This window comes from Camellia sinensis, chromosome 9 (assembly GCF_055761805.1).
Source record: "Camellia sinensis isolate YWXY chromosome 9, ASM5576180v1, whole genome shotgun sequence".
Lineage (NCBI taxonomy): Eukaryota > Viridiplantae > Streptophyta > Magnoliopsida > Ericales > Theaceae > Camellia > Camellia sinensis.
Window position 1 is genome coordinate 71,329,319 of NC_138969.1, and position 26,772 is coordinate 71,356,090.

General features: G+C 34.3%; 2 protein-coding genes and 1 pseudogene across 2 annotated transcripts; all 3 read right to left on the reverse strand.

Annotated features, from left to right (window-relative positions):
- Positions 1-5,734: 5,734 nt before the first annotated feature.
- Positions 5,735-6,918, reverse strand: LOC145799529 (serine/threonine-protein phosphatase 7 long form homolog pseudogene; annotated as a pseudogene).
- A 1,186-nt stretch (positions 6,919-8,104) lies between these two features.
- On the reverse strand, positions 8,105-10,457 carry LOC145799119 (uncharacterized). The gene is made up of 3 exons (XM_082888667.1): positions 9,904-10,457; positions 8,748-9,778; positions 8,105-8,647 (listed from the first exon to the last, which is right to left on the reverse strand). The coding sequence occupies exons 1-3, from the start codon at positions 10,447-10,449 to the stop codon at positions 8,206-8,208; spliced, it is 2,019 nt and encodes a 672-aa protein (XP_082744793.1). The 5' UTR covers positions 10,450-10,457; the 3' UTR covers positions 8,105-8,205.
- Positions 10,458-20,307: 9,850 nt separating this feature from the next.
- Positions 20,308-21,972, reverse strand: LOC114316719 (putative pectate lyase 2). Its single transcript, XM_028263402.2, has 4 exons — positions 21,233-21,972; positions 20,872-20,975; positions 20,629-20,767; positions 20,308-20,529 (listed from the first exon to the last, which is right to left on the reverse strand). Exons 1-4 carry the CDS (start codon positions 21,959-21,961, stop codon positions 20,308-20,310), a joined length of 1,194 nt encoding a protein of 397 aa, XP_028119203.2. The 5' UTR covers positions 21,962-21,972.
- Positions 21,973-26,772: the final 4,800 nt, after the last annotated feature.

Consider the following 26,772-nt stretch of genomic DNA (forward strand, 5'->3'; position numbering starts at 1 on the left):
TAAACATAACAGTTAGATAGAGAAACACCTAATTCATGACCTAATATTGCATATTAATAGCCGTAACATTTGACAGACACAATACATAAACATAAACTTAAACATAAACATAACATAACATAACAGTTATACTTACTCTAACACAGACATTACATATTAATGGAAGTTGTTATATTGCCGAAGTGTAGACATTAACACCTAATTCGCGCTTAAATCGGCAGGTGGCTCAGAATCTGAACAATCCGAAAGCTCAGCGTCAGAGACAAGTTCAGGATCCTCCATGATAGCCTTGATAGCCGCAACATTTGGTTCTGTTTTGTTCTTCTGGGCATCCTTCTTAAGTATGAGTAGCTGCATATCGCGGGCCAATCTACGACCCATTTGAGAAATCTCACGTTCTAGTGTTTGACATAGTCGATCAACATTATCAGGATCTTCCTTTTGGATCTCAACAGAACGTGCTTTTGGCACCTTCAGTCCTCTTTCCCGACATAATCTTTCGTTTTGCACTCGCTCTATAAATAGTGCGGGCCACTTAAGAAGTCTAGCCTTTGCATAACCATATCCTGTTTGATTTTCTGATGGATCCTCCACCAAACCACATGGATCTCGATAGTACTTGGGCATGACGAAATGTCGCTTCCCAAACCTATCATGATAAGCACAAGAGGCATCCAAGAAAGGAAATGGTGTTTCATCTTCAGCATCGCCACTTCCCCTTCCCCCTCCTCGTCGTGAACTTTCACCCCTTTGCAAGTTCCTACCACCTCTGCGACCCCCACTCCCTCCTATGAACCATGTAGCCATGCTAATTTTTTAAAACAAATGAATAATAATTTCGTAGGGCGAAATGAGTTGTAAGGTTGTGTCTTCACCTTGAGTTGTAAGGTTGTGTCTTCACCTTTACTCGTTTATATAGTTGATTATGAACGGATAAATGAGAATCCCACATATATGCATGCTGACTGTAAGGTAAATCAGTAGATTCACTGTTGCCATGTGACTTTCTAAATTGAGAATCCCACATATATCAATACGAGATGAGTTATCACTGTAACAAAAAAGTCGAGCAAAAAATGGAGAAAACCAAAGCATGTGGACCAAGTCACATCACTTCACAATCCATCTGCATATACGAACAAAATAAGGGCATGGTGACTGTAAGGTAATTCAGTGAATTCACTGTTGCCATGTGACTTTCTAAGTTGAGAATCCGACATATATCAATAATAGATGAGTTGTCACTGTAATAAAAAAAATCGAGCAACAAATCGAGGAAACCAAAGCCTGTGCACCAATTCACATGACAAAGACCATCCATCTGCATATAAGGACAAAATAAAGGCATGCTGTTGTTAACAGATGACAAAGAATCTCACATATATCAATAACAGATGAGTTGTAATAAAAAAAATCGAGCAAAAAATCGAGAAAACCAAAGACTCTGCACCAAGTCACATGACTTCACAATCCATCTGCATATACAGACAAAATAAAGGCAGGCTGACAATAAGGTAAATCAATGAATTCACTGTTGCCATGTGACTTTCTGAGTTGAGAATCCCACATATGTAAATAAGAGATGAGTTGTGACTGTAATAAACAAATCAATAAAACCGAAGACTGTGCACCAGGTCACATGACTTCACAATCTATCTGCATATACTGACAAGTCTCTCCACGATTTGACTACTCAATGTGTGAAAAAATGAAGGTTATGAAGCTTACGACCCGCTATTTGTATTTCATTGAAAAGTATGACTATTTGAATTGTTCTTGTCATTTGGGAAGCTATTCACCGACCTACCTGTTATGTTTTATGTGTTGTTGAAGGCGGTAGTTCGATTCACCGAGTTTAGTTTTTTGTCAACCCCTCATTCATTACCGGAGTCATAATTTTTACTGGACTTTCAATAATTGTAAGGTGACTCTTTCTTCTTTCCTGATGGAGATTGAAATTCGTTGTAATTTCATCCCTATTTCAGCAGCCCCAGTTAAGGGAACCTTTTCTCCGAGTTGCCTGATCTATTTTATGTGTTTTAAGTATTCACATAATTGAACATACATTAATCCATTAATTAATCCAGAACATTCATGAACAAATTGCAATTCAATAAAGAAAGTCATGAACTCATAAATGTGTACTTATAAATGTAGGTATTTCATAAACTTCAGGTTCATAACAAAAATACTTGAAATACATCCGTACGTTACACCAACAACAACGTTGTCTTATACTCCAGGAACGAACATATGAAAGATAACGGTGTTTGATTTCTTATTCATCATCTGACATGTAGTAGTCAGAGAGATATTTTTCATTGTTGAAGACATTATTTCGCTCAACCATTGTCAAATCTCTGTTGCTTGCTTCTGCCATTTCAGTGGCTAGCTGAAGCATGAAATGTCGACATCTCCGCATCAACATCCTGTTGTTCTCCTTCTTAATTCTGCTAACTGCTTTTTCATAGTCACTCACATTTCGTCTAGCCATGGTCAATGAACGACGATGAGGTACCGGTGCCCCAAAGTTACGTAGATCATTATACAATCCTTCTTGCTCCGTTACCCTGAACGCCCATTCTGCTCGGATACCAGCATAATAATCCTTCGGACTTGAGTACTTTTCGCTCTTGTAGTCATACATAAATGGAGGTAGCAGCCACACTTTCGGATTTCTTTGCTGGCGTGAACTTCCTGCACCTCTTGAAGACATTGTTAATCAAATTAATAATAATAATAATAATAGTAATTGTATATCTATTACTATTGTTATGCCTTCAACAAACATCATACTGGGGTATTTATAGACATGATAGTGGTGCTAGGGCACTATGGAATAAGTGATACACGTGATATTATTTGATGTTATTCATTTCATGTAATTTTGATTACCCGTGACTTTGTGTACCTGTGATGTAGTCACGGATGTGGTTGTAAGATAAAATAATAATTGTAGGCCATAGAATCACAATGCTATCCCTTCATATTCGAGCAGTGCGTTGTCAAATAAAACAAAATGCAGTGAGTTGTCACATCGGCACATGAAACTATTTTGTCATGCTTACTTTTGTAATACAATAAGTACTCACTTGGAATTGACGATTTCAGTACGTATAAGTGTTTTCGAGAAATTATAAATCAAATCGAAAAATGAAATTTTCTTTGTATTCAAGTAATATTGTTCATAAACTATCATTGTTTTTCTCACCAACATAAGAAAATGGTCACCTGCTAGGTAAACACGATTGGAACGTTGGTGCCTATATTTTATCTTATTTTCAGTTAATGAACTTCACAGTCATCCGATTTTTATTGTCATTACACAATCGTCCATCATATTTTTTTACCAACATAATAGCATTTCTGCTTCTTTTCACAGTCATAATAATGTGACTTAGATGAATTCTGAAATGTGCGGAAAAAACAAAGCATGTAAGTTGCACTGCAGAAGTCACATGCATCACGTAATGTCAAGAAACAAGTCACAACGTATACAAGCATGGCAAAGTAAGAAAGTCACATGCATTACTGCATCACTGCATAAAGTGACATGCAGCATTGCATCACTGCACAAAGTCACATGCAGTGATGCAGTGATGCACAAAGTCACACGCATCACTGTATCACTGCACAAAGTCAGATGCATCCCTGCATCGCTGCACAAAGTCACATACCTCCTACGTACTGTGCCCATTGCAATTATGCACAAAGTCACAGGCATCGCTGCATCTGCGGCACAATAGCCGATGCTACAGGCCGTTGATTCGTTCATGACTGCACAAAGTCGAGTCCTGACAGCCGTATCCACTGGATAAGGTCAGTGGCATGCATGTGATCGAACAGGAAATTGCATACACACAGGTACCATGTGTGTATATGGTATAAATATCGTAGCATACCACAACAAAAGTTTTACAGCTATTTCTACCGATATGATCATGACATATACGGTGGTTGATCTATATTCAGCAATGGGTCGCTATTGGGTTGCAGATGGAGATGAATTTCAATACCCATTAAATCCAACTTTGCGTTACTCACGTGCCACCGTCAATACCATGAGAGCTGAGTGGGAATTTCGCAAAACTCGAGCAAACGTTCTCGTTGAGCTATGCCGTGAAGTTAATCTTAAATTTCCTCGCCGGTTAGCCATGCGTATGCCAACTGACACTCCACAGTTGTTGCAAAGGGCATTGCATCGTATCCGCGACGAGGTTAATCGCATGACCCAACGTTTGCAGAGGTCTGAACTAATGAAGACCGCAAATGAGCGTGCCGAAGATGGGTTAATGGATGATGCACACCAGTACTACGCCTGGAGCATGGATGTTATGTATGAATCTGATATTGAGATGTCAGATGATGATGATAATGAATGAAATTGTTTGGATGAACGCCCAGGGCATTTCTGTAATGCATGCAATTTGTAATGCTTATCCATGACTTATCAATAAAGCGAGATATTTCAATTATTTTTAGCCTTCAACGAACATTTTTTTTATAGCTTCTTTACACATTTTGTTCAAACCAAACGCGTTTGTAATTTATGTTCTCCTAAATTACGGATAATGAGAGAGGGGTAGAGATGTGAAACAGATTTGTGTGATTCATCAATATAAATAAGAATAAAAAATTGTGAAATGATAATTGCGAATAAATAAGTATGACACTTACATCAGCTGTACAAGTTTGACACATACAAACAAAAAAAAGAAAAAAAAAAAACCTATATAGTCCATATCGCAACCGCTAATGCCCTAACCTGCCCCCAGTCCCACAACCCCGACCGTGGATCTCCCTCCTCGGTCTCCTACGGTAGACTCTCTGAATATCTGGCACTCTCTCCCCTGCATGCTGCCCTCCACTGACTGCCTGCGGAGCCTGTGAGTGTGAGTGTGACCCCCCCTCTCCTGCATCTGATGCCCCTGATCCTGCCTGTGCCTGTAGATCATATACTGCTGTGAGCTGTGAAACTCCCACTCCCTCGTCTGGTGCAACTGTATCACGATCTGCAGCTCGACCACGACCTCTGCCTCTGCCCGCACCCCGACCTCGGCCGCGACGTCCCCCACGACCATAACCTCTCCCTCGCGCTCTGGGGGGGGGGCTCAATATGGCCCTCATCATCAATGTGTGAGATGTCAGTGAGAACTGCATCATGTGTACTCCTGGGCGCGGTCGAAGTAGTCCCCATAAAAGCAGGTGATAACTGGGTGGGTGGGGTAGCAACATCATGCATGAACCGGGGGGCGGTCGAAGTACTCCCCAGAAAAGTAGGATGTAACTGGGTGGGTGGGGTAATAACATCATGTATGAAGCGGGGCGGTGACCAATCAGGGTCAGGGTCAGCATGCTGGGTAAGATGTACGTGTGGGGAATATGGAGAAATGTATGGGGTATCATGTGGTGGGGTGCCTGAAGTCGAAGGACCTGCTGTGGCTGGCGCTGAACTGGAAGGCACTGACGTGGACGGGACTGATGTGTCTGGAGCAGCTGCTGCAGTGTGTACACCGTAGTCCCCAAAATGCAGACGATCTACCCAATGGGCATGCTGGATCCCCTCGTACAATAACTCTCTGATCTCTACAAGGGCCTGCAGACCAAGCTGTCCATCACGTCTGAAAATAGCATCCTCAGCCAAGTGATATGACCTCCCAGCTCGAACCACCTGTCAAAAAATAGATATATTAGGCTATAGTTGACTGAAAATAATCAATTATGATATTAACAATTATCGGAGATATAGTACGCTACTCACCAATGACTCGAGAGAAGGCCCAACTCCCTGATATCCGTCCTCGGACAGGTGGCTCGGATTACCGACAAGTAGGTGTGTATGTCGCCGATACCACAACATGTAAGGGTCGGGAGAGGGGAGGACCCCATCGCTCCAGTCAGCCTGTACAATAGTGTCGCGACGGGCATCCCACAACTGTATGTATCGCATATGATGCTGACTCCAGTCAGTGCTGCCTCGGCCACGTCTATCCGTCGCATACAACCGCCACTCGGTGTCACATCGATCCGGCACGGGCTGGACCCGACCAAACTGTCGGAGGACACGATCAGGGAGATGCCACTCAACCACGTCATAACAAATGAGTGGTACTCTCGCCATCCATATATCCTCACCTAGGCGGCAGTAGTCTGGGAGCGTGTGGAGGACATCAGCATAAGGCTGCCAGATAAACTACAATAACGACAAGTCTATTAAAAATCGGTCATAAACGTATACAGTCCATATGACAATTAAAATTTAGGTATATAAATTTGATACCTCGCCGTCTATCATCCGGTCAAGCTGGTCTCTATACACGACCACTACGTGGGTCGATACGACCTCGTGGCTCATGTCAACCCTCCATCGGCTACCTCGAGGTCCGGCCGGCATCTGCATGTCTCCCTGCCCGATGGGAACCTCACCAGGAGCAACTACTTGCCGCCTAGCCGGGGCAATGCGAATCAATCTCTCCCACGCCCAAATCTGCAATAGTTTGAACGCAATTACAATACTGATATATGCCATACAATATGAATTGACATGTAATAAAATTCTTACTAACCTGTAGCAAGACAAGGGGTCCTCCGATCTGAGTCACACCCACCTGAGTGGCTCGACATAACATCCTATACAAGCATGCCAAAGCCGCGGCGCCCCAGCTGTACTGGCCGATGACGTCAATGTCTCTCAACAGTGGCAAATACATCAGCTTGAGCAGGTTCTGTGACTTATCAGGGAGAAGTACCCCCCCAATAAGCCACAGAATATATGCTCGCGCATGCTGCTGTACTAACTCATCTGCAGCATCATCTGGAAAATCGCCCTGAAAATGCTCCGACAGCCACCTCACCCTCACTCTACCTGCCTGTAAGTCTGCAGGTGTAGGTGTTACTCCCAATAGCTCAGCACATAGCGCTATCTACTGCTCCGTCGTCAATGATGGGTCAAGTCCAGTAACTGCTCGCCCATCAATCCGTAGACCGTATAGGACAGATACGTCCTGCAATGTGACGGTGGCCTCACCGGTCGGGAAATGAAATGTATGAGTCTCTGTGCGCCATCTCTCGACGAGAGCAGTAATGAGTGGGTGGTCCAGTCTGATATGGCCTATACGATATACACCATAGAATCCCGCGCGTAGTAGACACTGCAAGACTCTATGGTGCAATGGACGATCCCACAGGCCGGAATCTCCCCGTCGGCATGCCACCACGGTGCATGACTGGTCCTGCATAACAGGATGAGTATTTTAAATTATAGCATTATCAAGGAAATGAAAAACAAAATGCAGTGTATTTTCATTGTACGCGTAAAGTCCAACAAACGTTATTGCATACCGGGTCCTCCCATATACTGTCAGCCCGATGTGGATGACTCAAAAGGGGGACCTCATCAGGTAGATGTGCCATGAAGCCTGTACAGTTGAAAAACAAATACATTTTGACAAACTGTATTGGTGAGCATGTAATTTAACTATATCAATTAAGCTGAAATTATTACGTACATGACGACTTGAAAAATAAATGTGGTCGATTATTTTAAAAGTATAAATTTGTGTGCCATTAACTAAAATCAAAAGTTTGCATATTATGTGCCCATTAAATATGATAAGCAATTCAACATAACCTATCGTTATCTATGCTTCAGACTAATATAAAAATCTTTTACGAAGTCATTTTACGATATCAGTTACATAAGCTTAATAATGACCAATAACATGTGGATAGTTTTTGTATGTCAATATTTACAAACAAAATGGAATGATCAATTTTTTTTTTCAAAACTTCATTATTGATTTTGGCATATTTGACATAACGTCATTATTGATTTTGACATATTTGACAAAATTCGTTACATTTATGGCATATTCGACAACTTCATTATTGATTTTGTAATTTTTGTTTTGCAATAAAATAAAAAATTTGTAAATTACGTACATGTAATTCACAAAATTCTGTAATAAACATTTTCAATGAAGTAGAGAATAAAAACTATGATAGTTGTAAATTTCGTCAAGCAAATAAAACAATTACAATATATAAAGAATTAAACAACAGAAATGATATATTACAAATAAAAAATGTTCTATTACATGTATGGCCCCGTTTACAAATAATGAATTACAAAAGAAAATAAAATGATCTATTACAAATAAAGAATTACAAAAAGATCTATTACAATATGTAAGTATTACATAGTCTTCATCGACCAAGTCGCGCCGGACATGTTCGCCTGTCATGACCTGTCTGCTGGCACTCACTGCAACGAGCGGTCAAACGCCTATCTGATATGTCCATCTCATTCGGAATACGAGACATAGATGCACGACCCCGTTTCACTTGTCGCAGACGCAGTACATTAGGCATTAAAGTCCACTGCGGATCAGCCCAATAATCTTGATGCGGTATTGGATTGAATTTAGTTTCCCAAACCCTAATGTATACAGGAAGCCTATATACTGGATCAACGTACTCGAATGGATTGTCACCGCATTCAGACATTACAGCGAGCATATGAGAACATGGATAGTGTCGTATCTCATATTTCCCACAACTGCACGTGGGTTGATTCATCCGCACAATTTGTGTATTGCGACCTCGTCCATGGCGAAAAGATGTTTGCACCTCAAACACGCGGCGTGGCCTATAAAAAAATTATAGTAGAAACTAATGAAGTTCATGTTTTTAGGTGTAGTTAAATTGACAACATAATAACAATAATTTAATTTATATTACAAACTAACCTGTCATATGATATCAACTTGAAAGTATTTGCCCTTGCGATGCCATCCTCAATAGTTTTTTGCATCTGTCTAGGGTATTGGAACTCATTTCGTACATCTAGTTCAGCTTGGGCTCCCATCTCGTCAAAATATTTTACAAGCCGCCGAAATGTAAATTCTACCATAGCTGAGATAGGTAAGTTCCTTGCACCTTTCAAGACGCTATTGAAGCACTCTGCATCATTGCTAGTCAATACCCCCCAGCGATGCCCACCGTCATACGAAAGGGCCCACTCCTCAGGATTCATCTTGTAAACCCAAGTGATGGCTTCTTGGTCAATAGCCTGTATTTGTTGTAAGTAACCATTACACTTTCGTCGTTGATGAGCACTTCCTGCTTTCCATAGAAGTTGTTTCAGCTCCTTATTTCTGAACGTAGTGTTAAAGTTACTACAAACATGTCGAAGGCAGTGCCGATGATATCCAACAAATTGGAGCGAGGGATTCAACCAATGCCGCCTCACAGCAGCTAAAATACTCTCAGCTCGATCGGATATCAAAGTCACTCCCTGTCGGTCCATGACAATATGTTCCTTGATATTTGAAATGAAGAACGACCAAGACTCCAAACTCTCCTTGTCGACAACAGCAAATGCAAGCGGTAGTAGTTTGCCATTGGCGGTGACAATCGTTGCTACAAGCAACACACCAGTGTATTTCCCGTATAAGAATGTACCATCTATGGTTATAACAGGCCTACAATGTCTGAATCCATCGATGACGGGTTTGAAAGACCAAAAAACAAAGTGGAAAACGGGCATAATGGTTGTATTTCCGGTATATCTATGCTTCCATTGCACGATGGTACCAGGATTAGATGTTTGTAATGCATACATGAATTTAGGCAACATCATATATGATTCATCCCAATCTCCGAATACCATTCGAATTGCCTTTGCCCTTGCATGCCACGCCTTCTTGTAATGTATAGTATAGTTCATGGATTTTTTTATGTCTTCGATGACATTCTTAATGGGCATATCAGGTTCGTTCTGCATACAACAATACCTATGAGTCAGATTATTTTGGTGTGAACACTTTAAAGACACAATTTTGGTGTGAACACTTTAAATGAACAATGTGTATATAAATGTAAACATTTATTTTGTATACTCACCGCAACTTGTCCCAAAAGATGAGAAGCAATGTAACTGGAGCTAATATTTGTGTGGTCCCTGTTCGTTCGTGGGTATAAACAATGGTGAGGACCCCTATACTGCTTTATTTCAAAAAGCCCATGTCTCTTACTAAGAGATGCACGCAACCACCATCTACAGTCGTGCTTGCAAGCACACACCCAAACGTCTCGCTTGGAGGTTACGACTTTGTACTCTCGATTATTTGTTGCATGGTACAATTTGACAGCATGTACGAGTTGCTTCTTATCAACGAAAACCATCCCTTTGTCCAACTCTGGATTTTCAGCATTCCAGATTCGGTTACGGGGAACGACATCGCGGTTACTAATGTCAAAATCACCACCCATGTGAATGTTTTCAAAGAAAGGGATTTCAGGTCTAGGTGGAATGGGGGCATTCTGAATATCAACGGGAGCGTCGACATCATCTTCTTCATCATCATCATCATCTGATCCGCCCAATAAATTTTCTTCATCACACATTTCATTCTCATCATTGTCTAGGGCGACATCAGGACCGTACATGTCACTGTCAGGAAACTGCACAAAATTAACCGTTTCAGCCATATTACCAGCAACTTCAACTGGAGTCGTATGATGGCTATAGGTGGGCACATCTTGGGTGTTATTGTGAAATTCAGTCTCGTATCCACCATGTGAACTTGATTCTCCACCATGGCCATGAAATGTCTGTTGTGTGTAGCCAGCTGCATAACATTCATTTGATTCATACATAGGAGACTGAAATGCTGTCGTGTCAACCCCATGTGTCAGCAATGTAGTGAACGGATGCGATTCCATCTGTGTTACATTCGGAAGATTCTGTACAACCTCTTTCTGAATGTACACTTCCAAACAATTTGGTGGTTCGAAATTTCCACCGATACTTAAAACGGTGTTCAACGCCTCATCGTCATTTATCGGTAATATTTTGTATTTGCTGGTTGCTTGCCACTGGCGATAAGGATATCTACATTTGAAGATCAATCGGACTGTTTCCCCGTAACTTGCGACCTTGGACATAAACATCTCCTCCAAATTGCCAAGTGTGGTGCCAAGTTGCACCATATATATCCCTTTCGGCTCAGCATCATATGACACACCTTCATCGGGATCCCGAATTATGTTTCCCCCCCAGTAAAAGATAATTGGAACAGTTGCCATATACTTGCTTCAATGAAACAATAAATATTAAAATATCAACAATATACATATATTGAATTGTACTTGTAAAATAAACATTAAAATTTGCAGAAGCCACAAATAAAAGCAACCCTCTAATTTTTTATCAATTTATATTTTCCAGGGTTGAAGGAACTGTAGAGGTGAAACATTAATTCAATTTGTATTTTGTCAACTATATATTTGTGTCTCAACTTGATTATTACTTTTTATTCAATAATCTTGTTCACTTATTTTTATTCGTATAACAGAACAGCTGAGATTTCATCTATACGTGGAGTTACATATTGTGTCTCATTTACTTCGTATGTGAAGACTCTTATCTTTTCAACGTGAATGTTCTTTGTTGTCATTGCTCTATTGTCTTCATCTAAAAAACACATAACAAGAAGTATACTTGTTGTCTTAATTCTTTCGAATTAGTGGCGAAAAATAAAATAGGTTGACAGATATTTAGTAGAGGGTGACGCGATTGATTTGGACAATATAAAATACAGGGTGCAAACATTGAGAGAGATTTTTTTAACCTGGTGATGTAATTGTTCAGATTTATGGAAAATATAAGTTAATTTGATTTGCTCCAACTTGTGCCATTACGGACCTTAATGACAAAGTTATTTCCTATGTGAACTAGTAACCCTCGTCCATTTTGTAGAGGGCATACAGGCTTTCTTATAAAATTAAAACAACAAACTGATTTTGGATCATTTTGGATTGTTCTGAAAAGTAAGAAAAAAATTAAATTTATTTACTCCTTTTTTTTCTTACACATACAAAAACAACAAAATTATTACAGAGATAATTTATAATGGCCAAAAATTAGAGATAATTAAATTGAAGTTGGTGGTTAAATGTATGGACTACATTTTGGACAGTTATCCATGTGAATCTATCGGGCCATCCGTACCAATTATTTGGTATTACAAAATACATGCTTACCCATCAACGTGCCAATTTTTTTTTTCCCTTCTTACGTACGAAATTGCTACGGACTATTAATTAAAATAATTTATTACTCTTTTCATGCATATATGTCTGCACACCTCTATGGACAAAATAATTATGATATTTGCTTCCGCCAACCCCTAATTTTGTAAATCTATTTAAGTGGCCTTCGGTAATCTTAGGATTACTGGCCGGTCATACCTATAGTAGCGGGTTTGGGTCGTGATAGAGTGGTATCAGAGCACGAGTTGATTATTTGAAGTGTTTCCATGTTGGATCATTTTGGATCGTTCTGAAAAATAAGAAAACTTGATTTTGGATCATTTTGGATCGTTCTGAAAAGTAAGAAAAAAATTAAATTTATTTACTCATTTTTTTTCTTACACATACAAAAACAAAAAAATAATTACAGATAATTAAATTGAAGTTGGTGGTTAAATGTATGGACTACATTTTGGATAGTTATCCATGTGAATCTATCGGGCCATCCGTACTAATTATTTGGTATTACAAAACACATGCTTACCCATCAAAGTGCCAATTTTTTTTTTTTTCCCTTCTTACGTACGAAATTGCTATGGACTATTAATTAAAATAATTTATTACTCTTTTCATGCATATATTGTAACTACTCTAAAATAGCAGCCAAAGTAGATTTTCATTTTCAATGGTAGTGGACAATCACACAGTGAAAAAGACGATAAGTCAGTTCGTTCAATACCCATTTCAAAAACTTTCTCAAATTTTCTTCAATTTTATCATAAAATTTTAATTTGTACTAGAATACTATTATATGTATTACAAATTCAGCTCATTAAATGTTTTAATCATATTTTGGCTGCTTGACCCCAAATATGACCCCAAATATAGTGAAATAAACCAAACGAAATTAAACCAAATTTTTTTTTTTAAATCAAATACAGTCAAATTTAAATATTTTCAGAAACCAATAAAAATATTTCTTTTCAATAAAATAGAGTCAAAATTAAATATTTTGATAAACCAATAAAAATATTTCTTTTTAATAAAATAGAGTCAAAATTAAATATTTTGAGAAACCAATAAAAATATTTCTTTTTAATAAAATATAGTCCAAATTAAATATATGAATTTCGGATTTTTTAATCGCAATTCTTAATTAAAAAAAATTACTTTTAAAACCCTAATTTCCTTTTAATTCCTCTTCACAAGAAAAAAAAACAATTTCCAATTCAACAAATGTACGTTGGTTTATTCAATATTCAAAATATAGACATTTTCATTCACAAACATAATTTAAAAATTCTAATTCCTGATTTGAAATTTAAAAATATAAACATTCAAAATATTCAAATTTATTCAATATTCAAAATATTTTTCTTTTGGGTCCAATGCCAGTGGTGCAATACATAGTAATTAATGGGTGGACATTGGAGATTCTTCTTTCTACTAATAAACCCACTTCGCAAAAGTATGAAACAAAGAACTAGCTTGTTGGTCAAGAGTCTTTTTATAGCTATTTTAGCCCAAACATGACATGCCAAACGAAACCTAAGATTCACAAAAATTAAATTTAGAAGGCATAACACTATTTACATACATCCTAAAATTATATATATTACAGCTAAATTAGCTAATTGCCCAATAGAAATCCAGTCTATGATTTTGCATAATGATGAGTAGCTCTTTCACTTGTTCATGAATTCCCTTCATTTGACTTGATTATGATTGTGTTTGAATCATAACTTTGAACACAGATTAAAACTAAAATAAAATAAGAAAAAAAAAGAAAAGAAAAGAAAAGAAAATAAAAGAAAATAGAAGAACAAATTAGATTTTATTTTACTCACATTTTTCTTTCTCTTAATTCAAACTCAGTTTTAAGAGATTGATTGACCTGACAAATGAGACACTTTCTTAATCAAAGTTGTATTAGATTTATCATTGCAGAATTGATTGTAAAAAGAGAAAAAAATACTCTCTTTTTTTCTTTTTTTTCGGCTGAAGGTTAGATTTGATTTCAAGTTTTTGGTACACCTATTAAAAGACTTGTGAATTAAGTTAATGTGGTCATTTAATGTTGTACCCGAGCCTTGGATTTACCAAGAGAAATAAATAAATTCACCTCATTTTCTTTTTGTCAAGATAAAGAAACATAATCTTAGGGTGTTGTCATTTACTGCATTCCAACAAAAAAATCAAGATTGAGATCTGAGTCGATTTTTTGATATGAGTCAATTTTTTGACAAAAAGGGTTTGTTTGGATATGAGTCGATTTTTTGACTATTTAATTTGGGGCTAAAAAATGTCGTTAGTGATAGGTTTTTTTGACTTTTATGAGAGAAAAAATAAAATATTTATGATTTAGATATAACATTTTGTCTTATATGAATAAAATAACTTATTTTATCTTATATGACTATTTTAGCCCAAACTAATATCCCAAACGGGAGCAAAGCCAGATTGAGTTATTGTGCCCTTTCTTTGACTTGAAACCTTGAAATTTGTTTATGTTCATTTTATTTTTTATTTTATTTTTGGGTAGCCCTATTAATATTTTTTGACTATTTAATTTGGGGCTAAAAAATTATATTAAATCTAGCATTTAGTGAATCTTATCACGTTTTCAAGAGATGAGGATATGTAAAATATTTTGATCCTCCATGTAATTCTCTCTGCCTTAAATTAATCAGAGTATACATATGTGACAAAACTTTCCTATTTTTTTTTTTAAATTTTAATTTAATTTGTTTTTTGGGGTAGGTCATCCATATGTGATCTTAACACATTCAAAACCCAATAAACAAAACCCCTAAATAGTCCCAAAGAAACATGGATCCTTTGTCTCTTGGGTATCACAATGCAGGTCTCGAGTCTTGAGCTCTACAATTTCTCCCAAATTAATGACATTTACATGCTTTGATTTCTATTTTAACTATCTTCATTTGTATAGGAGAATGTAAAACATAAATAGAAATAAATATGATGAAACTTAGATATTTTTGTACATAGACAAAAATGTTCTCACATTTGAAATAATGAAATTAACTAATTTATAAAAAAAAACATAACAAAATAAAATGATAGTATCCTCTTGAATAAAAAAACAAAAAACATTAATATTTCATTATAAATAAAATATAAATTTATAAATCATATAAATAATATTACTTTCTTTATTTGGAAGCTCATTTAACTTGAAACAATTCTTTGAAATAGATTATTGAATTTCACTTACAATTAGATTTTAATCTATTAATTTTATAATATTAGAACCAAAAAAATAAAATCCATTGATGCTATAATATTACAAAAAAAATAAAGCATTTCAATTTATTCCAAAAAATAAAAAACCAAATAAATAAAAATACTTTATTTAAAATTATATAATGACAGTATATGTTTCAAATTAAAAATACTTTATTTTGATAAACCAATAAAAATTTCAGAAAAATTCAAAAACTAACCATGATTCCAAAAAATTCAATTTCATTTCAAAACCCTAATATTGACAGAAAAACCCTAACCCGTATGCCAAAAAATTCCAAACCCTAATTTCATAACCACAATGATAAAAACCCTAACACATTTAATAATTCACAAGTAAAACCCTAACATTGACAAAAAAATACAACACATTTACAAACACAAAAAGTAAATACATAAAATTAGGGTTAATGTCATACCACGGAGAGAGAGAGAGAGCAGAGACAGAGAGCGAGAGCGAGCTGAGATGGAGCGAGAGCAGAGAGAGAGAGAGCGAGCGAGAGCACAGAGAGAGAGAGAGCGAGCGAGAGCAGAGAGCAGAGAGAGCTAAAAACCTAAGTCTGAGTATGCAAATGAGGGGGGGGTTTGTTCGTATATATGAGGAGTTTGAAAACGCTGATATAAAAAGCGATTTCATTTAAATGAAATCGCTATTACAAATAGCGTTTTTTGGCAAAAAAATTTCAACTGAAATCGCTATTAGAGATAGCATTTTTTCCGGGGAAAATTTTTTCTTAAAATCGCTATTACGAATAGCGTTTTTAAAAAAAGCGCTGTTAGGAAAAGCGTTTTTAACAAACTCTAGAAGCGCTATTTGTAATAGCGACTTATTAATCAAAGTCGCTATTTGTAATAGCGATTTTACTGTTCACCTACTTTTACGCTCCCAACAGTGAAAGCGCGAATAGTAATAGCGTTTTAACTTAGTTTTGGAATTCCGTCAGAAGTTGGCCTAGTTTTGGAAATACAATACAAAAATGGCTTATATTGGGAAATGGCCCAAAAATGTAAGTTCAAATCGAGCCAAATTGTGTTTAAATAATTTGGGTCAAATTGATTCAATAATTTTAATGATTTAATCTAATTATAATTTTTTTAAACCGTAGAGAATTAAACTACACAAAGAGAAGGCAATTTTGGTCAATTAGACATTATTTTAACGTTTTGTGTTAGATTCATTATTTTGACCTTTTGTGTGAGATTCAGCACCTTTCATTCTTTTATAGATGTTATAGATACATCGTTAGATAACTCCAGTCAATGGAGATAAATACAAGCAAAATATGATACGGTATATAAAGAGATATGAATGAGCATGTGATATAGTTACAAAGAGATATGGATACGCTCATGTGAAACTAATATATGGAAATCATTGGATATGCTTATGTGAAACTAAGATATATAACATGCTGTTCGTTTATTTGAGTGAAAAATAATTTTTTTAACAAATTATTAATATTCTTTTTTTTTAAATTTTTTTTATTTGGTTATAATAATGGTTATGGTGAGACGAAGGTAGAAATGGAGGTGATGGCATTGTTGTGGGTTGTCGGTGACGGTGAAAATCACAGTGATAGTTATGGTAGTCGTGTAGTGGTAGAGGTGATGGCTACGGGGATGATAGTTGGTGGTGATTCTTAAATTTTTTATAGATAAGGTCACTCTACGAGTTTAAGTTTGTAGAGTCTAAAAAAATTTTTTTTTTTAGAGAAAAAAAAAAAACTAAACATATATATTTCAAAAAAAATTAACTTACTAATTTTAGGCAGATAAAGTTAATTGCACGCGCAAAGTAATTGAAAGAAAGGAAAAAAGAGATAGGATTTTAAGGAAGTCAGGCTTTCCTCAGGTTAGTCATTTTAATTTGAGGAACGTTTGGGTTTAATAGATTTTTTTAAGATCAATTTTGGTGATTTGAATCATTCAATTTTTAAAATTCGTTGAGTAGAATATTTATATAAAAAATTAAAATGATTGAATATTGATAATTATATATATGAATCAAATTTATATTTTAAAAAAATGAATGACTATTATTGAAATTATACTTGTCTATTTTTTAAAAATAAATATGATTCAAACGTATAATCAGCGATGTTAAATTATTTCAATTCTTCTACATAAATATTATATTCAACTTCTTTGTTTGGAGTATATTATATAAATATATTTTTTTATTTTTTTTAAATCATATCATCTCTTTACTTTCTTACAAATTTTTTTATAAAAAATAAAAAAAAATATTTATTTAAATTATTTCAAATAACCAGAAAAGCTAAAACTATTGAGGGATGCAGTGTCAGATGAGTGTTGTATACGTGTGTGGTCCGTGTAGTGTAAATTATGATTTGATTTGATTTTGATGTCAAAGCTGTTTAAAGTTGAAATTTGGATGCATGCATGCATGCATGATTGGGTTTCAACCTGTATGGGTGGGTCAAAGTTGTGGAAAAGCAATTGACTTTTGCTCACAGAGGATAGGAATTTTATATGCTTTTCACACCTATTTCGTAATAATGGGCAATTTGGAAAGTTGAACCTCTACGAGTTCTACTCTTTGGGTGTTCTCTACAGCTTTTAATACATACATATATATATATATATATATATATATATATTTTAATAATTATATAATTAATTGAGATTAATTCACAGAATTAAACAAACTTATAATTTTACTCCTAAAATCACAACACATGTCACTTATATTTGTATTTTCTATTAAAAAATAATAATAATTATATTCAATTGAACTAAATTAAGATTATAAATTTAAAGTTAAAATCAAATAAATTAAAATTATATAACCAAAATGACACCGAGACCAAAATTTGTCCAAAAATGGTTGATATCTCCCAAAAATTCCTTCAATGATGTGGAATGGGTAAATTTAGAGATATCTGACATTTCATTTATGTATTATTATTTGAACATAGTCATTGATTGAAAAAATGTCAAACTCTAATGAATTTAACTAAATTAATTATTGGTAATATGTTTATTATTATAAAATATATATTATATTTCTTATTATATTAAACCTGTAGAGTTGTAGAACCGAACCGGTTTCCACTGAGTCAGTTCTTGATTTATCATAAAACTAGATCAATTTGATCTGTGAATACCTCTTTTAGGTTGTGTCTGATTTATGAATTTAGACACAAATTTAAAAAGAAAAATAAAAAAAGTAAGTAAAATATAAGTACATTTCACTTATGTTGCACAAATCTTTTTTATTTTCTTTTTTAAATCTCTCTTTAAATTTATGAACCAAACCAGCCTTACTTTTCGGTAAGGTATTCTGGTTGAGAAAGGGCTCAGGCTCGTCAAGAGGAAATGGATGACTAATTGGGCGCATCGGAAGTGGGCTACCTAATTTGTCACTGATATGAAGGGGTCCTATTGGGCTACCTAATATATATCTAGTTACTAAGAAAAGGCCCATTCTATCTTTGATTTTGCTGCATACCTATTTGTCAGCCCATATGCTTTGTGCCTGGTCCTGATCCAGGCTCAGAGTGACTGCACAGAACATAGCCCAAAACCATCTAGTATGCTATTTCCAACCATATACGATCAATTTTTAAACAAAGTGATTCTATTTAGGGTTGGGCCGGAGGCTGTTGTCATGGTCCGTGAGGTTCATTACGGAAATTATTTTAATAATTTAAATTATTTATTTTGTCAAGTCATGTGTGTTTATCACCCATAAAAAAAAAAGAACTTAATTCGATATTTGTAATCTATTCATTTTATTGTATTTATCTTCAAAAAATAACCTGTCAGTATGTTTTTAAAAATAAATCATGTATTTTTTTTTGTTACAAATGCCATAAATGAATGGGCAACCAATATAGGATCAATCTTATTTGTTTATTTATTTATGAATTATAAATAAACTGTACGGTTCCAAATAAAACCCTCCAACCCATACGATGGATTGGAGAGAAGCCACATCCTTCTATTTATACTCTTAAAATCCTCTTCACACTCACTTTGTGGGAACACAAATATGTAGATGTGAGAGAGGTGGGTATGAAGAGAAATTCAATAGGTGTAAGCAGCACCCTTTGAAATGAATCTAAGCTCATCCAAAAATTACATTTTTTTGTTTCTATTCACCAGCTTGATCTCTTATTTGATTGTCAAGTTCAATTTCCTTATGAATTCTTTAACTATTTGTTCTATATCAAAGTGGGTGATAAACAAGTTTAATATCATTAAAATTTGATATATTAACTTTTTTTTTTTGGATTACTATTACTTAAATATTACCCAAAATTCACTGGAAATTTATTGTGGTTTGGCTCCAAGAATCAACCCGAACAATTGTGTGGGGAGCACAATCCACCAACTACTCGAGACAACCCTTATGGTGTGTTTGGTTGAGGGATTTGGAGAGGGATTTGGAAAGAAAAATGAAAAAGGTAGGTGAAATGTGAATAAAATATGTATATATGTCACATAGTTTCACACACATTTTCCCTTTCCCTTTCTAAATCCCTCCTCAAATCCTTCAACCAAACACAACATTAGAGTTAGATTGAAATATTTTGAATACGAGCAACGGTAGTAGGCATTTTACCTATCTAAATATTATTATAAAGTATATATTTTATTTTGCCTATCAACTGTTTTATGTTTTTACTCCAACCATGCTCTTTATTTTAGCTATTTATCCAAACACTATTAATTTTATAGAATGCCACGTCAACAACAAAGATGGAGGGAAATGATCCTAATGATTGAATACATTTTGCCTAGCGTTGAAGGCTAGCTACATGTAGCTAGTGAATATGAGTTGAGCCAAAATGCCTAATCATATGCCTAGTGCATTGGAATTGAAAAAAGTGAATCACACTAGGCATTTATGCCTAGTGCATTGGAGATGCTCTTAAATACAACCAAAAGCCGATAGAAAAGGCACACACACAATATATATATATATATATATATATTGGAAAGAAGAATAAAATATAAAATTGCAATGCAATGTTTTTAAATAAATTAATAACATGGTCTACTAGGAACACATTGCAGAGGGCCTGCATCAGAGGTTAAAATGGGAACAAAGGATCCTTGAGCAGCGGTAAACAGCTGAGACGCGGAGTAAAGAGGGGCACAGCTTCCATATCCAGATGGAACAAAATAAGCTCCATTCTCAAATACATCCTTTGAAGACCTCCATTTCCAATTCTTCCATCCTCCATTGGTCTCTCTCTTTGTAACCTATTATTAAACAACAAATCAACCGATACTAATTAATCACACAACAATATAAAAGCTAAAACTTTGAAAAGTAACAAATTAAGTTGAGTTGAATTGTACCTCTTTAGCATAAGGATCATTTGAAGCTACAAAATAGTTTCCTTCACTTAATATAGTCGGATCAGAGCTCCCCCCAATTGCATACGTTAGATATTCATCGTACCTATTGTTAGCGACATGCGCATAGCCATACCTGACCCTGTAAAAAAAAAAAAAAAAAATTTAATAAATTTTTTTAATACATTAGTTGTTGGAAACTAATTAGAGCAGAGAGAGCAAAGGTAGGAGGAGGAGTTGTGACACCTTGGCATCCTTTGAACAAGACCAGGGCCAAAGTGGTTAAAAACTACTGTGATTTTCATGATTCTGTCCGCACTGTAGCCGTCTTTATGTCCAAGCAACATCACCTGGAAGGAAGTTCAACCTAGTTAGAAAAACTCTTCTCTAGCCTGCTTTACCCAAGGATATTTCACTTACTTACTTATAAAGACATACATGAACATAATTCTTTTTCTACAAAGATTAATTTATCTGTTCATTTATTTATTTATTTATTTATTATTGCAATGCCAAATGTGTAGGGTGATTACATTGATCAATTATCAATGAAGGTATTATTGCATTCAGTGATCATGGAGGGAAATGTTGTGTGTTGTGTTCTTACTTTGTCATGTTGGGTGAAGTAGTTGTTAGAGACAGTAACAGCAGTAGAGGCATGAATGATATCAACAAGTCCATCTGTGCAACGAGCAAGATAACAGTGATCAATCCATATATTTGAAGACGCAAACACGCTAATCGCATCTCCATCCGATCCCAACCTATGACCAACGTGCTCAGCCGTGCTTCGAACCAGCCCAGGCTTCCCTGGTTTACAATCATGAATGCTAATCCCATGTATAATCACATGGCTCACACCTTCCACCGTAATACATGGTCCATTCGCTATCTCAACTTTCACACCTCTCCCATCAATGGTCTTGAAATTGTTAACCATAAGCTCATTCTTTAGAGTGAGAAACATGTCCCTTTCGAAAACTATCCAAAGTGGCTCTGATTGGATCACACCATATCGAAGCGTGCCTTGTTTTGGATTCACGGGGTCATCAGAGGGGTCGGTGACAACATAGGTTGTACCGTACTTCCCTCCCATGGCCCCGTTGCCAAAACCTATTGCACAGTCGGCTAAGGCTTGTCTGTCCCAAGCCCAATTAGGGTTCGATCGCCAACAAGAGTCTATGGTGTTCATGAGTTTCTTGTGTGGATATGGAAATCTTGGGAGATAGGTTAGTGTGGTTTCGTTGGGCTTGTGGTCTAGTTTGTGTGCTTGCAAGGTTGAAACACAAAAAAATAGAAGCAATGAGCGGAATAGGAAAGAGGTTGGGTATGCCATGGTTGGTTAGGTTGAGTTGAGGTGTGATGTTGGGAAATATTGAAGGGAAACACATAAATAGGAGATGACAAGGTGGTGCCCATGTTGGAGGACCTAAATCTGATTAAGTTAGTTGTTTGTTGAGAATTTTGGACATACACCTAAACGTGTTTGCACGAGCTATAAGTTTTTTTGTTTTTTTTTTCCTTCACAAGCTTTGACTTTTTGGAATCTTGATGTTGTCTCTAAAATTTGAGCATAGGGTTTAGGCAGGGTTTTGATTCACTTAATAATCATAGAATAATGATATACTACACAATAAAAAAAATAAAAAAAATAAACATAAAAATTGAACAAAATATTGTTAAAATAAAAAATTACTAAAATAACTGTTAATTGTAAAAATGTTACACTAATATTGTTCTAATAATTTTTTTTTAAGAGTACATTTTTTTTTTTTTTTGTTTTCTTTTCTAAAATGATGTGTTAATAGCATTTTTATAATTAAGTATCATCTGAACGAGTATTTTGTTTCCAATCGAAATATAAGCCCACAATGCAGCCAAATCATTTTGTTCAAGTTTTATTGATTATTTCATCTATTTATATAACACTACTCGGATTATATCATGCTAGGTACTTGAATGGTTTGTTAGCTTGTAGGTGTATTTTGTTAGCTTAGCTTTAGGGAGATCACGTAATCGGGGGTGGATTTTATTTGGGTGTGGATCTCTGAATCTGTATTTGTTCAACCATTAATATATTAATTCTTGGGTAATTAATACCAATCATTGTGTTTGATTTTAAGTTTCTGAATTCAGTTTCCTAAAAATTAAGTTTGGTAAGTCTTTCAAATTATAATTTCACAAATTGATTTGAGTGTGATGTTTGTTTTGAACTTTCAAATTATAATTCTACACCCATTTCTCAAAACTCAATTCAAAACATAATCATTATTTTTCAAAACTCATAACCAAACACATAATTCAAAACTCTTTTAAAAACTCAATTCAAATTAATTTTTTAATTTTTTAAATATTTAAATATTTTAAAAATATTTTAATTTTGTTAAGATTTTAAATATTTTAATATTTAAATATGTTACAATTTTTTTAATTTTTTTAATTTTTTAAATATTTTATTTTTTAAATATTACGATTTTAATTTTTTTAATTTTAAAATATTTTATAAAAATAAATTCAAACTCTATTTTATAAAAATATTTTTAAATATTTTAATTTTTTTGTTATGTATTTGGTTACAATTTGAGTGTAGAGTTGTGAAAGTAGTATGGAGTTTCGAATTATGTGTTTGGTTATGAGTTTTAAAAATAATTTCTTAATTGAGTTTTGTTTTATGTGTTTGGTTACGATTTGAGTGTAGAGTTGTTTTTAAATTTAAAATATATTTTATTTTTTTATTTTAAATATTTTATTTTATTTTATAGGAATATTTTTAATGTTTTAATTTTCATAAAAATATCTTAATATTTTAATTTTCGGAATATTTTTAATATTTTATTTTTCAGAATATTTTTAATATTTTAATTTTCTAAATAATTTTAAAATATTTTTAATATTTTTAATGTTTATATAGGCCTAAAAAATAAATTGATAGAAAAATTAATTGACATAGAAGTTATTTGAAAAAAATAAGTATTTGAAAAAAAAATTATTCAAAAAAATTACCTAAAAACAATTAATTAAAAAAAATCATTTTTTTTATTTGAGTATTTTAAAAATAGTTTGGTTATGACTGTTGATAAAAAATATGATTATTGAGTTATGAGTTGTGTGTTTGATTATCAATTATAGGTTGAATTAAGTTTTGAAAACTATTTTGAAAACTCATCACCAAACAAATTCTCTTATTTCACATGTCACATCAAACTTTTAAAACTCAATTCCACATACAATTCAAAACTCTATTAAAAAATCATAAACAAACAAATTTTCTACACTCAAATCATAATTCTACAACTCACAAACTCAAAATACAACTCATACTCTCAAATCATATTTACAAAACTCTACCAAACGCAACCTTATTTTTTGTTTTTTCGTGTTTTTTTTTTATATTTTTAGTGAATATTTTTAAAATTTTAAGCAATTTTTTTACATTTTTAGATGCATCTTACTTAGATGTATCTAATAATAAAATATTTGTGAAAAAATATTTTAAAGAATTAATAAATACATAAAAATAAAAATAAAATGTACTGAATTTTTGTATTTTTCTTTTTATATTTTTTGGTATTTAGTGATTTTTTAAAAGATTTTTTTCACAAATATTATATTTTTTAAGTATATTTATGTTACGTGTGTCTAAAAATTAAAAAAAATTGCTTAATATATTAAAAAGATTCATTGAAAAAAAAAATACAGAAAATAAAAAAATAGAATTTCTGAAAAGTGTTTTCTGGAAACCAAAACCAAACAAGTTAAATGATTCTTGAAGTTTTTCATTGGGTAAATTACGACATTAGTCCTTATACTTTGGTTCTTATATTATTTTGATCTTTATAATTTCAATTGACGTAATTTTGACTCTAAATTTTTTATTTTATTTTAATTTGGTTCAATTGATTAAAACTCTTAGAATTCTTTATATAAAAAAAAATACACATATAGCTGGCATGTGTTATATTTTTAAGAACAAAATTATAAAGTTACTCAATTCGGTGAGTTAATCTCAACTAATTCAGTGATTATTTTCAGTCAAAAACACTAATGACATTATTAATTGAATCAAATTGACACTAAATCTAAAATTAAGGGTCAAAATTGAGTGAATTGAAAATGTAAGGATCAAAATAATACAAGAAACAAAATGTAGAGACCACTGGTATAATTTTTCCATTCATTTGTACAAATTTAATGCCTGTAATTGATGATGCCTATAATTCTAATTGTGACACACTACAAAAAATCAAGGTTTTAGAGACCAAAATTTAGGGACCAAATATTTTTTTGTTGTGAAAAGTATCATTATTATATTTTTAGCAACGAAAATTGGATATTAGTGATAAATAATTATCCGTTTGAAACCGATTTTTTTGTCTAAAAAAATAAACTCTTTTAAGACCAAATTATTTTGTCCCTAAAAGTGTATTTATTAGTAATATTTTCAAAAATTTGTTGCTAAAAACCTTATGTTTTACTTTTTGGGATGACCCTTTAGCGACTATCCTCACGACGATAGAAATTGGTCCTTAAATGTCTTTTATAATTTTTCACTTTTAGAAACAAAAAAAAATTAAATCTCTAAAACTCATATATGTTATAGTGACATTTATCCTTTGCTTCTGATTTTTGTATTTAATAAATGCAATTGATGAATGGAACTAATTTCTTGGTTTTCATTGAGATCCCTGCAAGTGAACAGCAGAATTGGCTCCTGAATTAATCAGTCTAAGGAATGGTCATTTTCTTCCATCCCGTTCTACATCCGCATCCCCCGTTTTGCCCTGCCTCGCACGAAGTTTTCCTGCCCTGATTAAGAAGTGAGGTGGGGATGGGTTTGCTTTCCTTGCCTCGTTTCACCCAAATCCTGCCTCGATTATATTTATTACATATACATATACACACACACATATATATATATATATATATATATATATGTTACCAAGATGACTCACACACTACAAGAAAAAACACATTTGACGATTAAATTTTTAGTCGCCAAAAGTCAATTTTTAGTCGCCAAAAAGCAAGTCTTTAGCGACTAAAATTTGGTCGCCAATAGTCAATTATATTTTTTAAATTATACATTTGGCGACTAAATTTTTAGTCGCCAATAGTCAATTATATTTTTTTAAATTATACATTTACCGACTAAAAATATAGTTGCCAATACTTAAGGAATCGGCGACCAAACAGATTTAGTTGCCAAAAGCTCAGTCCAAAAAAAAAAAAAAAAAAATTACACCTTGCACTTGTGGAGATTCGAACCATTAACCTCCCACACTATAAACTTTATACAACACACTCCTTCCACTACGCCTCCATAACATCATATGATTATATATACAACATATATTATTTATATAGCACTTAGATCCGTATTAATATAAAAGTATATATATAAACATAATTATTTTTTATTGAACATAATTTATGTAAAAATAAATTTTTTAGTAGAAAAAAAAGGAGACCACTTTTGGCGATGTAGACACCCCATTTTTGACCGACGTTAAGATTCAGACGTCATCGATTGAGCGCTTGGTGATGGTGCATGTTGTGCTCGTTCTGAGGTTTTGGAGTTTCGGCTAAGAGCCTTACTCCCAAACCTCGGGACCCTTTTGTGCTTTGCCTCGGTTTACGAACCAAGTCTTGTTTTCTCTTCTCGAAAGGAGGGAGCGGTCTCGTAGACCATCTATCAGTGGTCGCAGGCTACGTTTCGTGGTCGTAGGCCACTGTTCCCGTTTGGAGACCAGTTTTCGATTTTTGGAGCCATCGGTCGTGCGCCTCGGTTCGGGACAACTTAACTTTCTTTGTTTGCTCCGGTTTTTGGCACACACCTTGTTTCCTCTCTCTAGAGGGACACTGTGGCCCGGGAGACCACCTTCGTGGTCGCTTGCCACTTTCAATGCTTAACAGTCAGTTTTCGGGGCACCCGGCTACGTGTTTTGGCCCCCGAACCCTGATTTTGCATCCGTCTTGGTTTATTTTTGGCATGGACCCTATTTTCATTGTTTGGAAGGTAGTACAAGGGTGGGAGACCACCTTTTCTTCTTGGAGACCACTTTTCCCCGCTGGCCGATTTTTCTTGTCAGGTAGCTGGTCTCCTTGACTTTTGAGCCACAATTGCTGGTCTCTCACCACACCACTAGC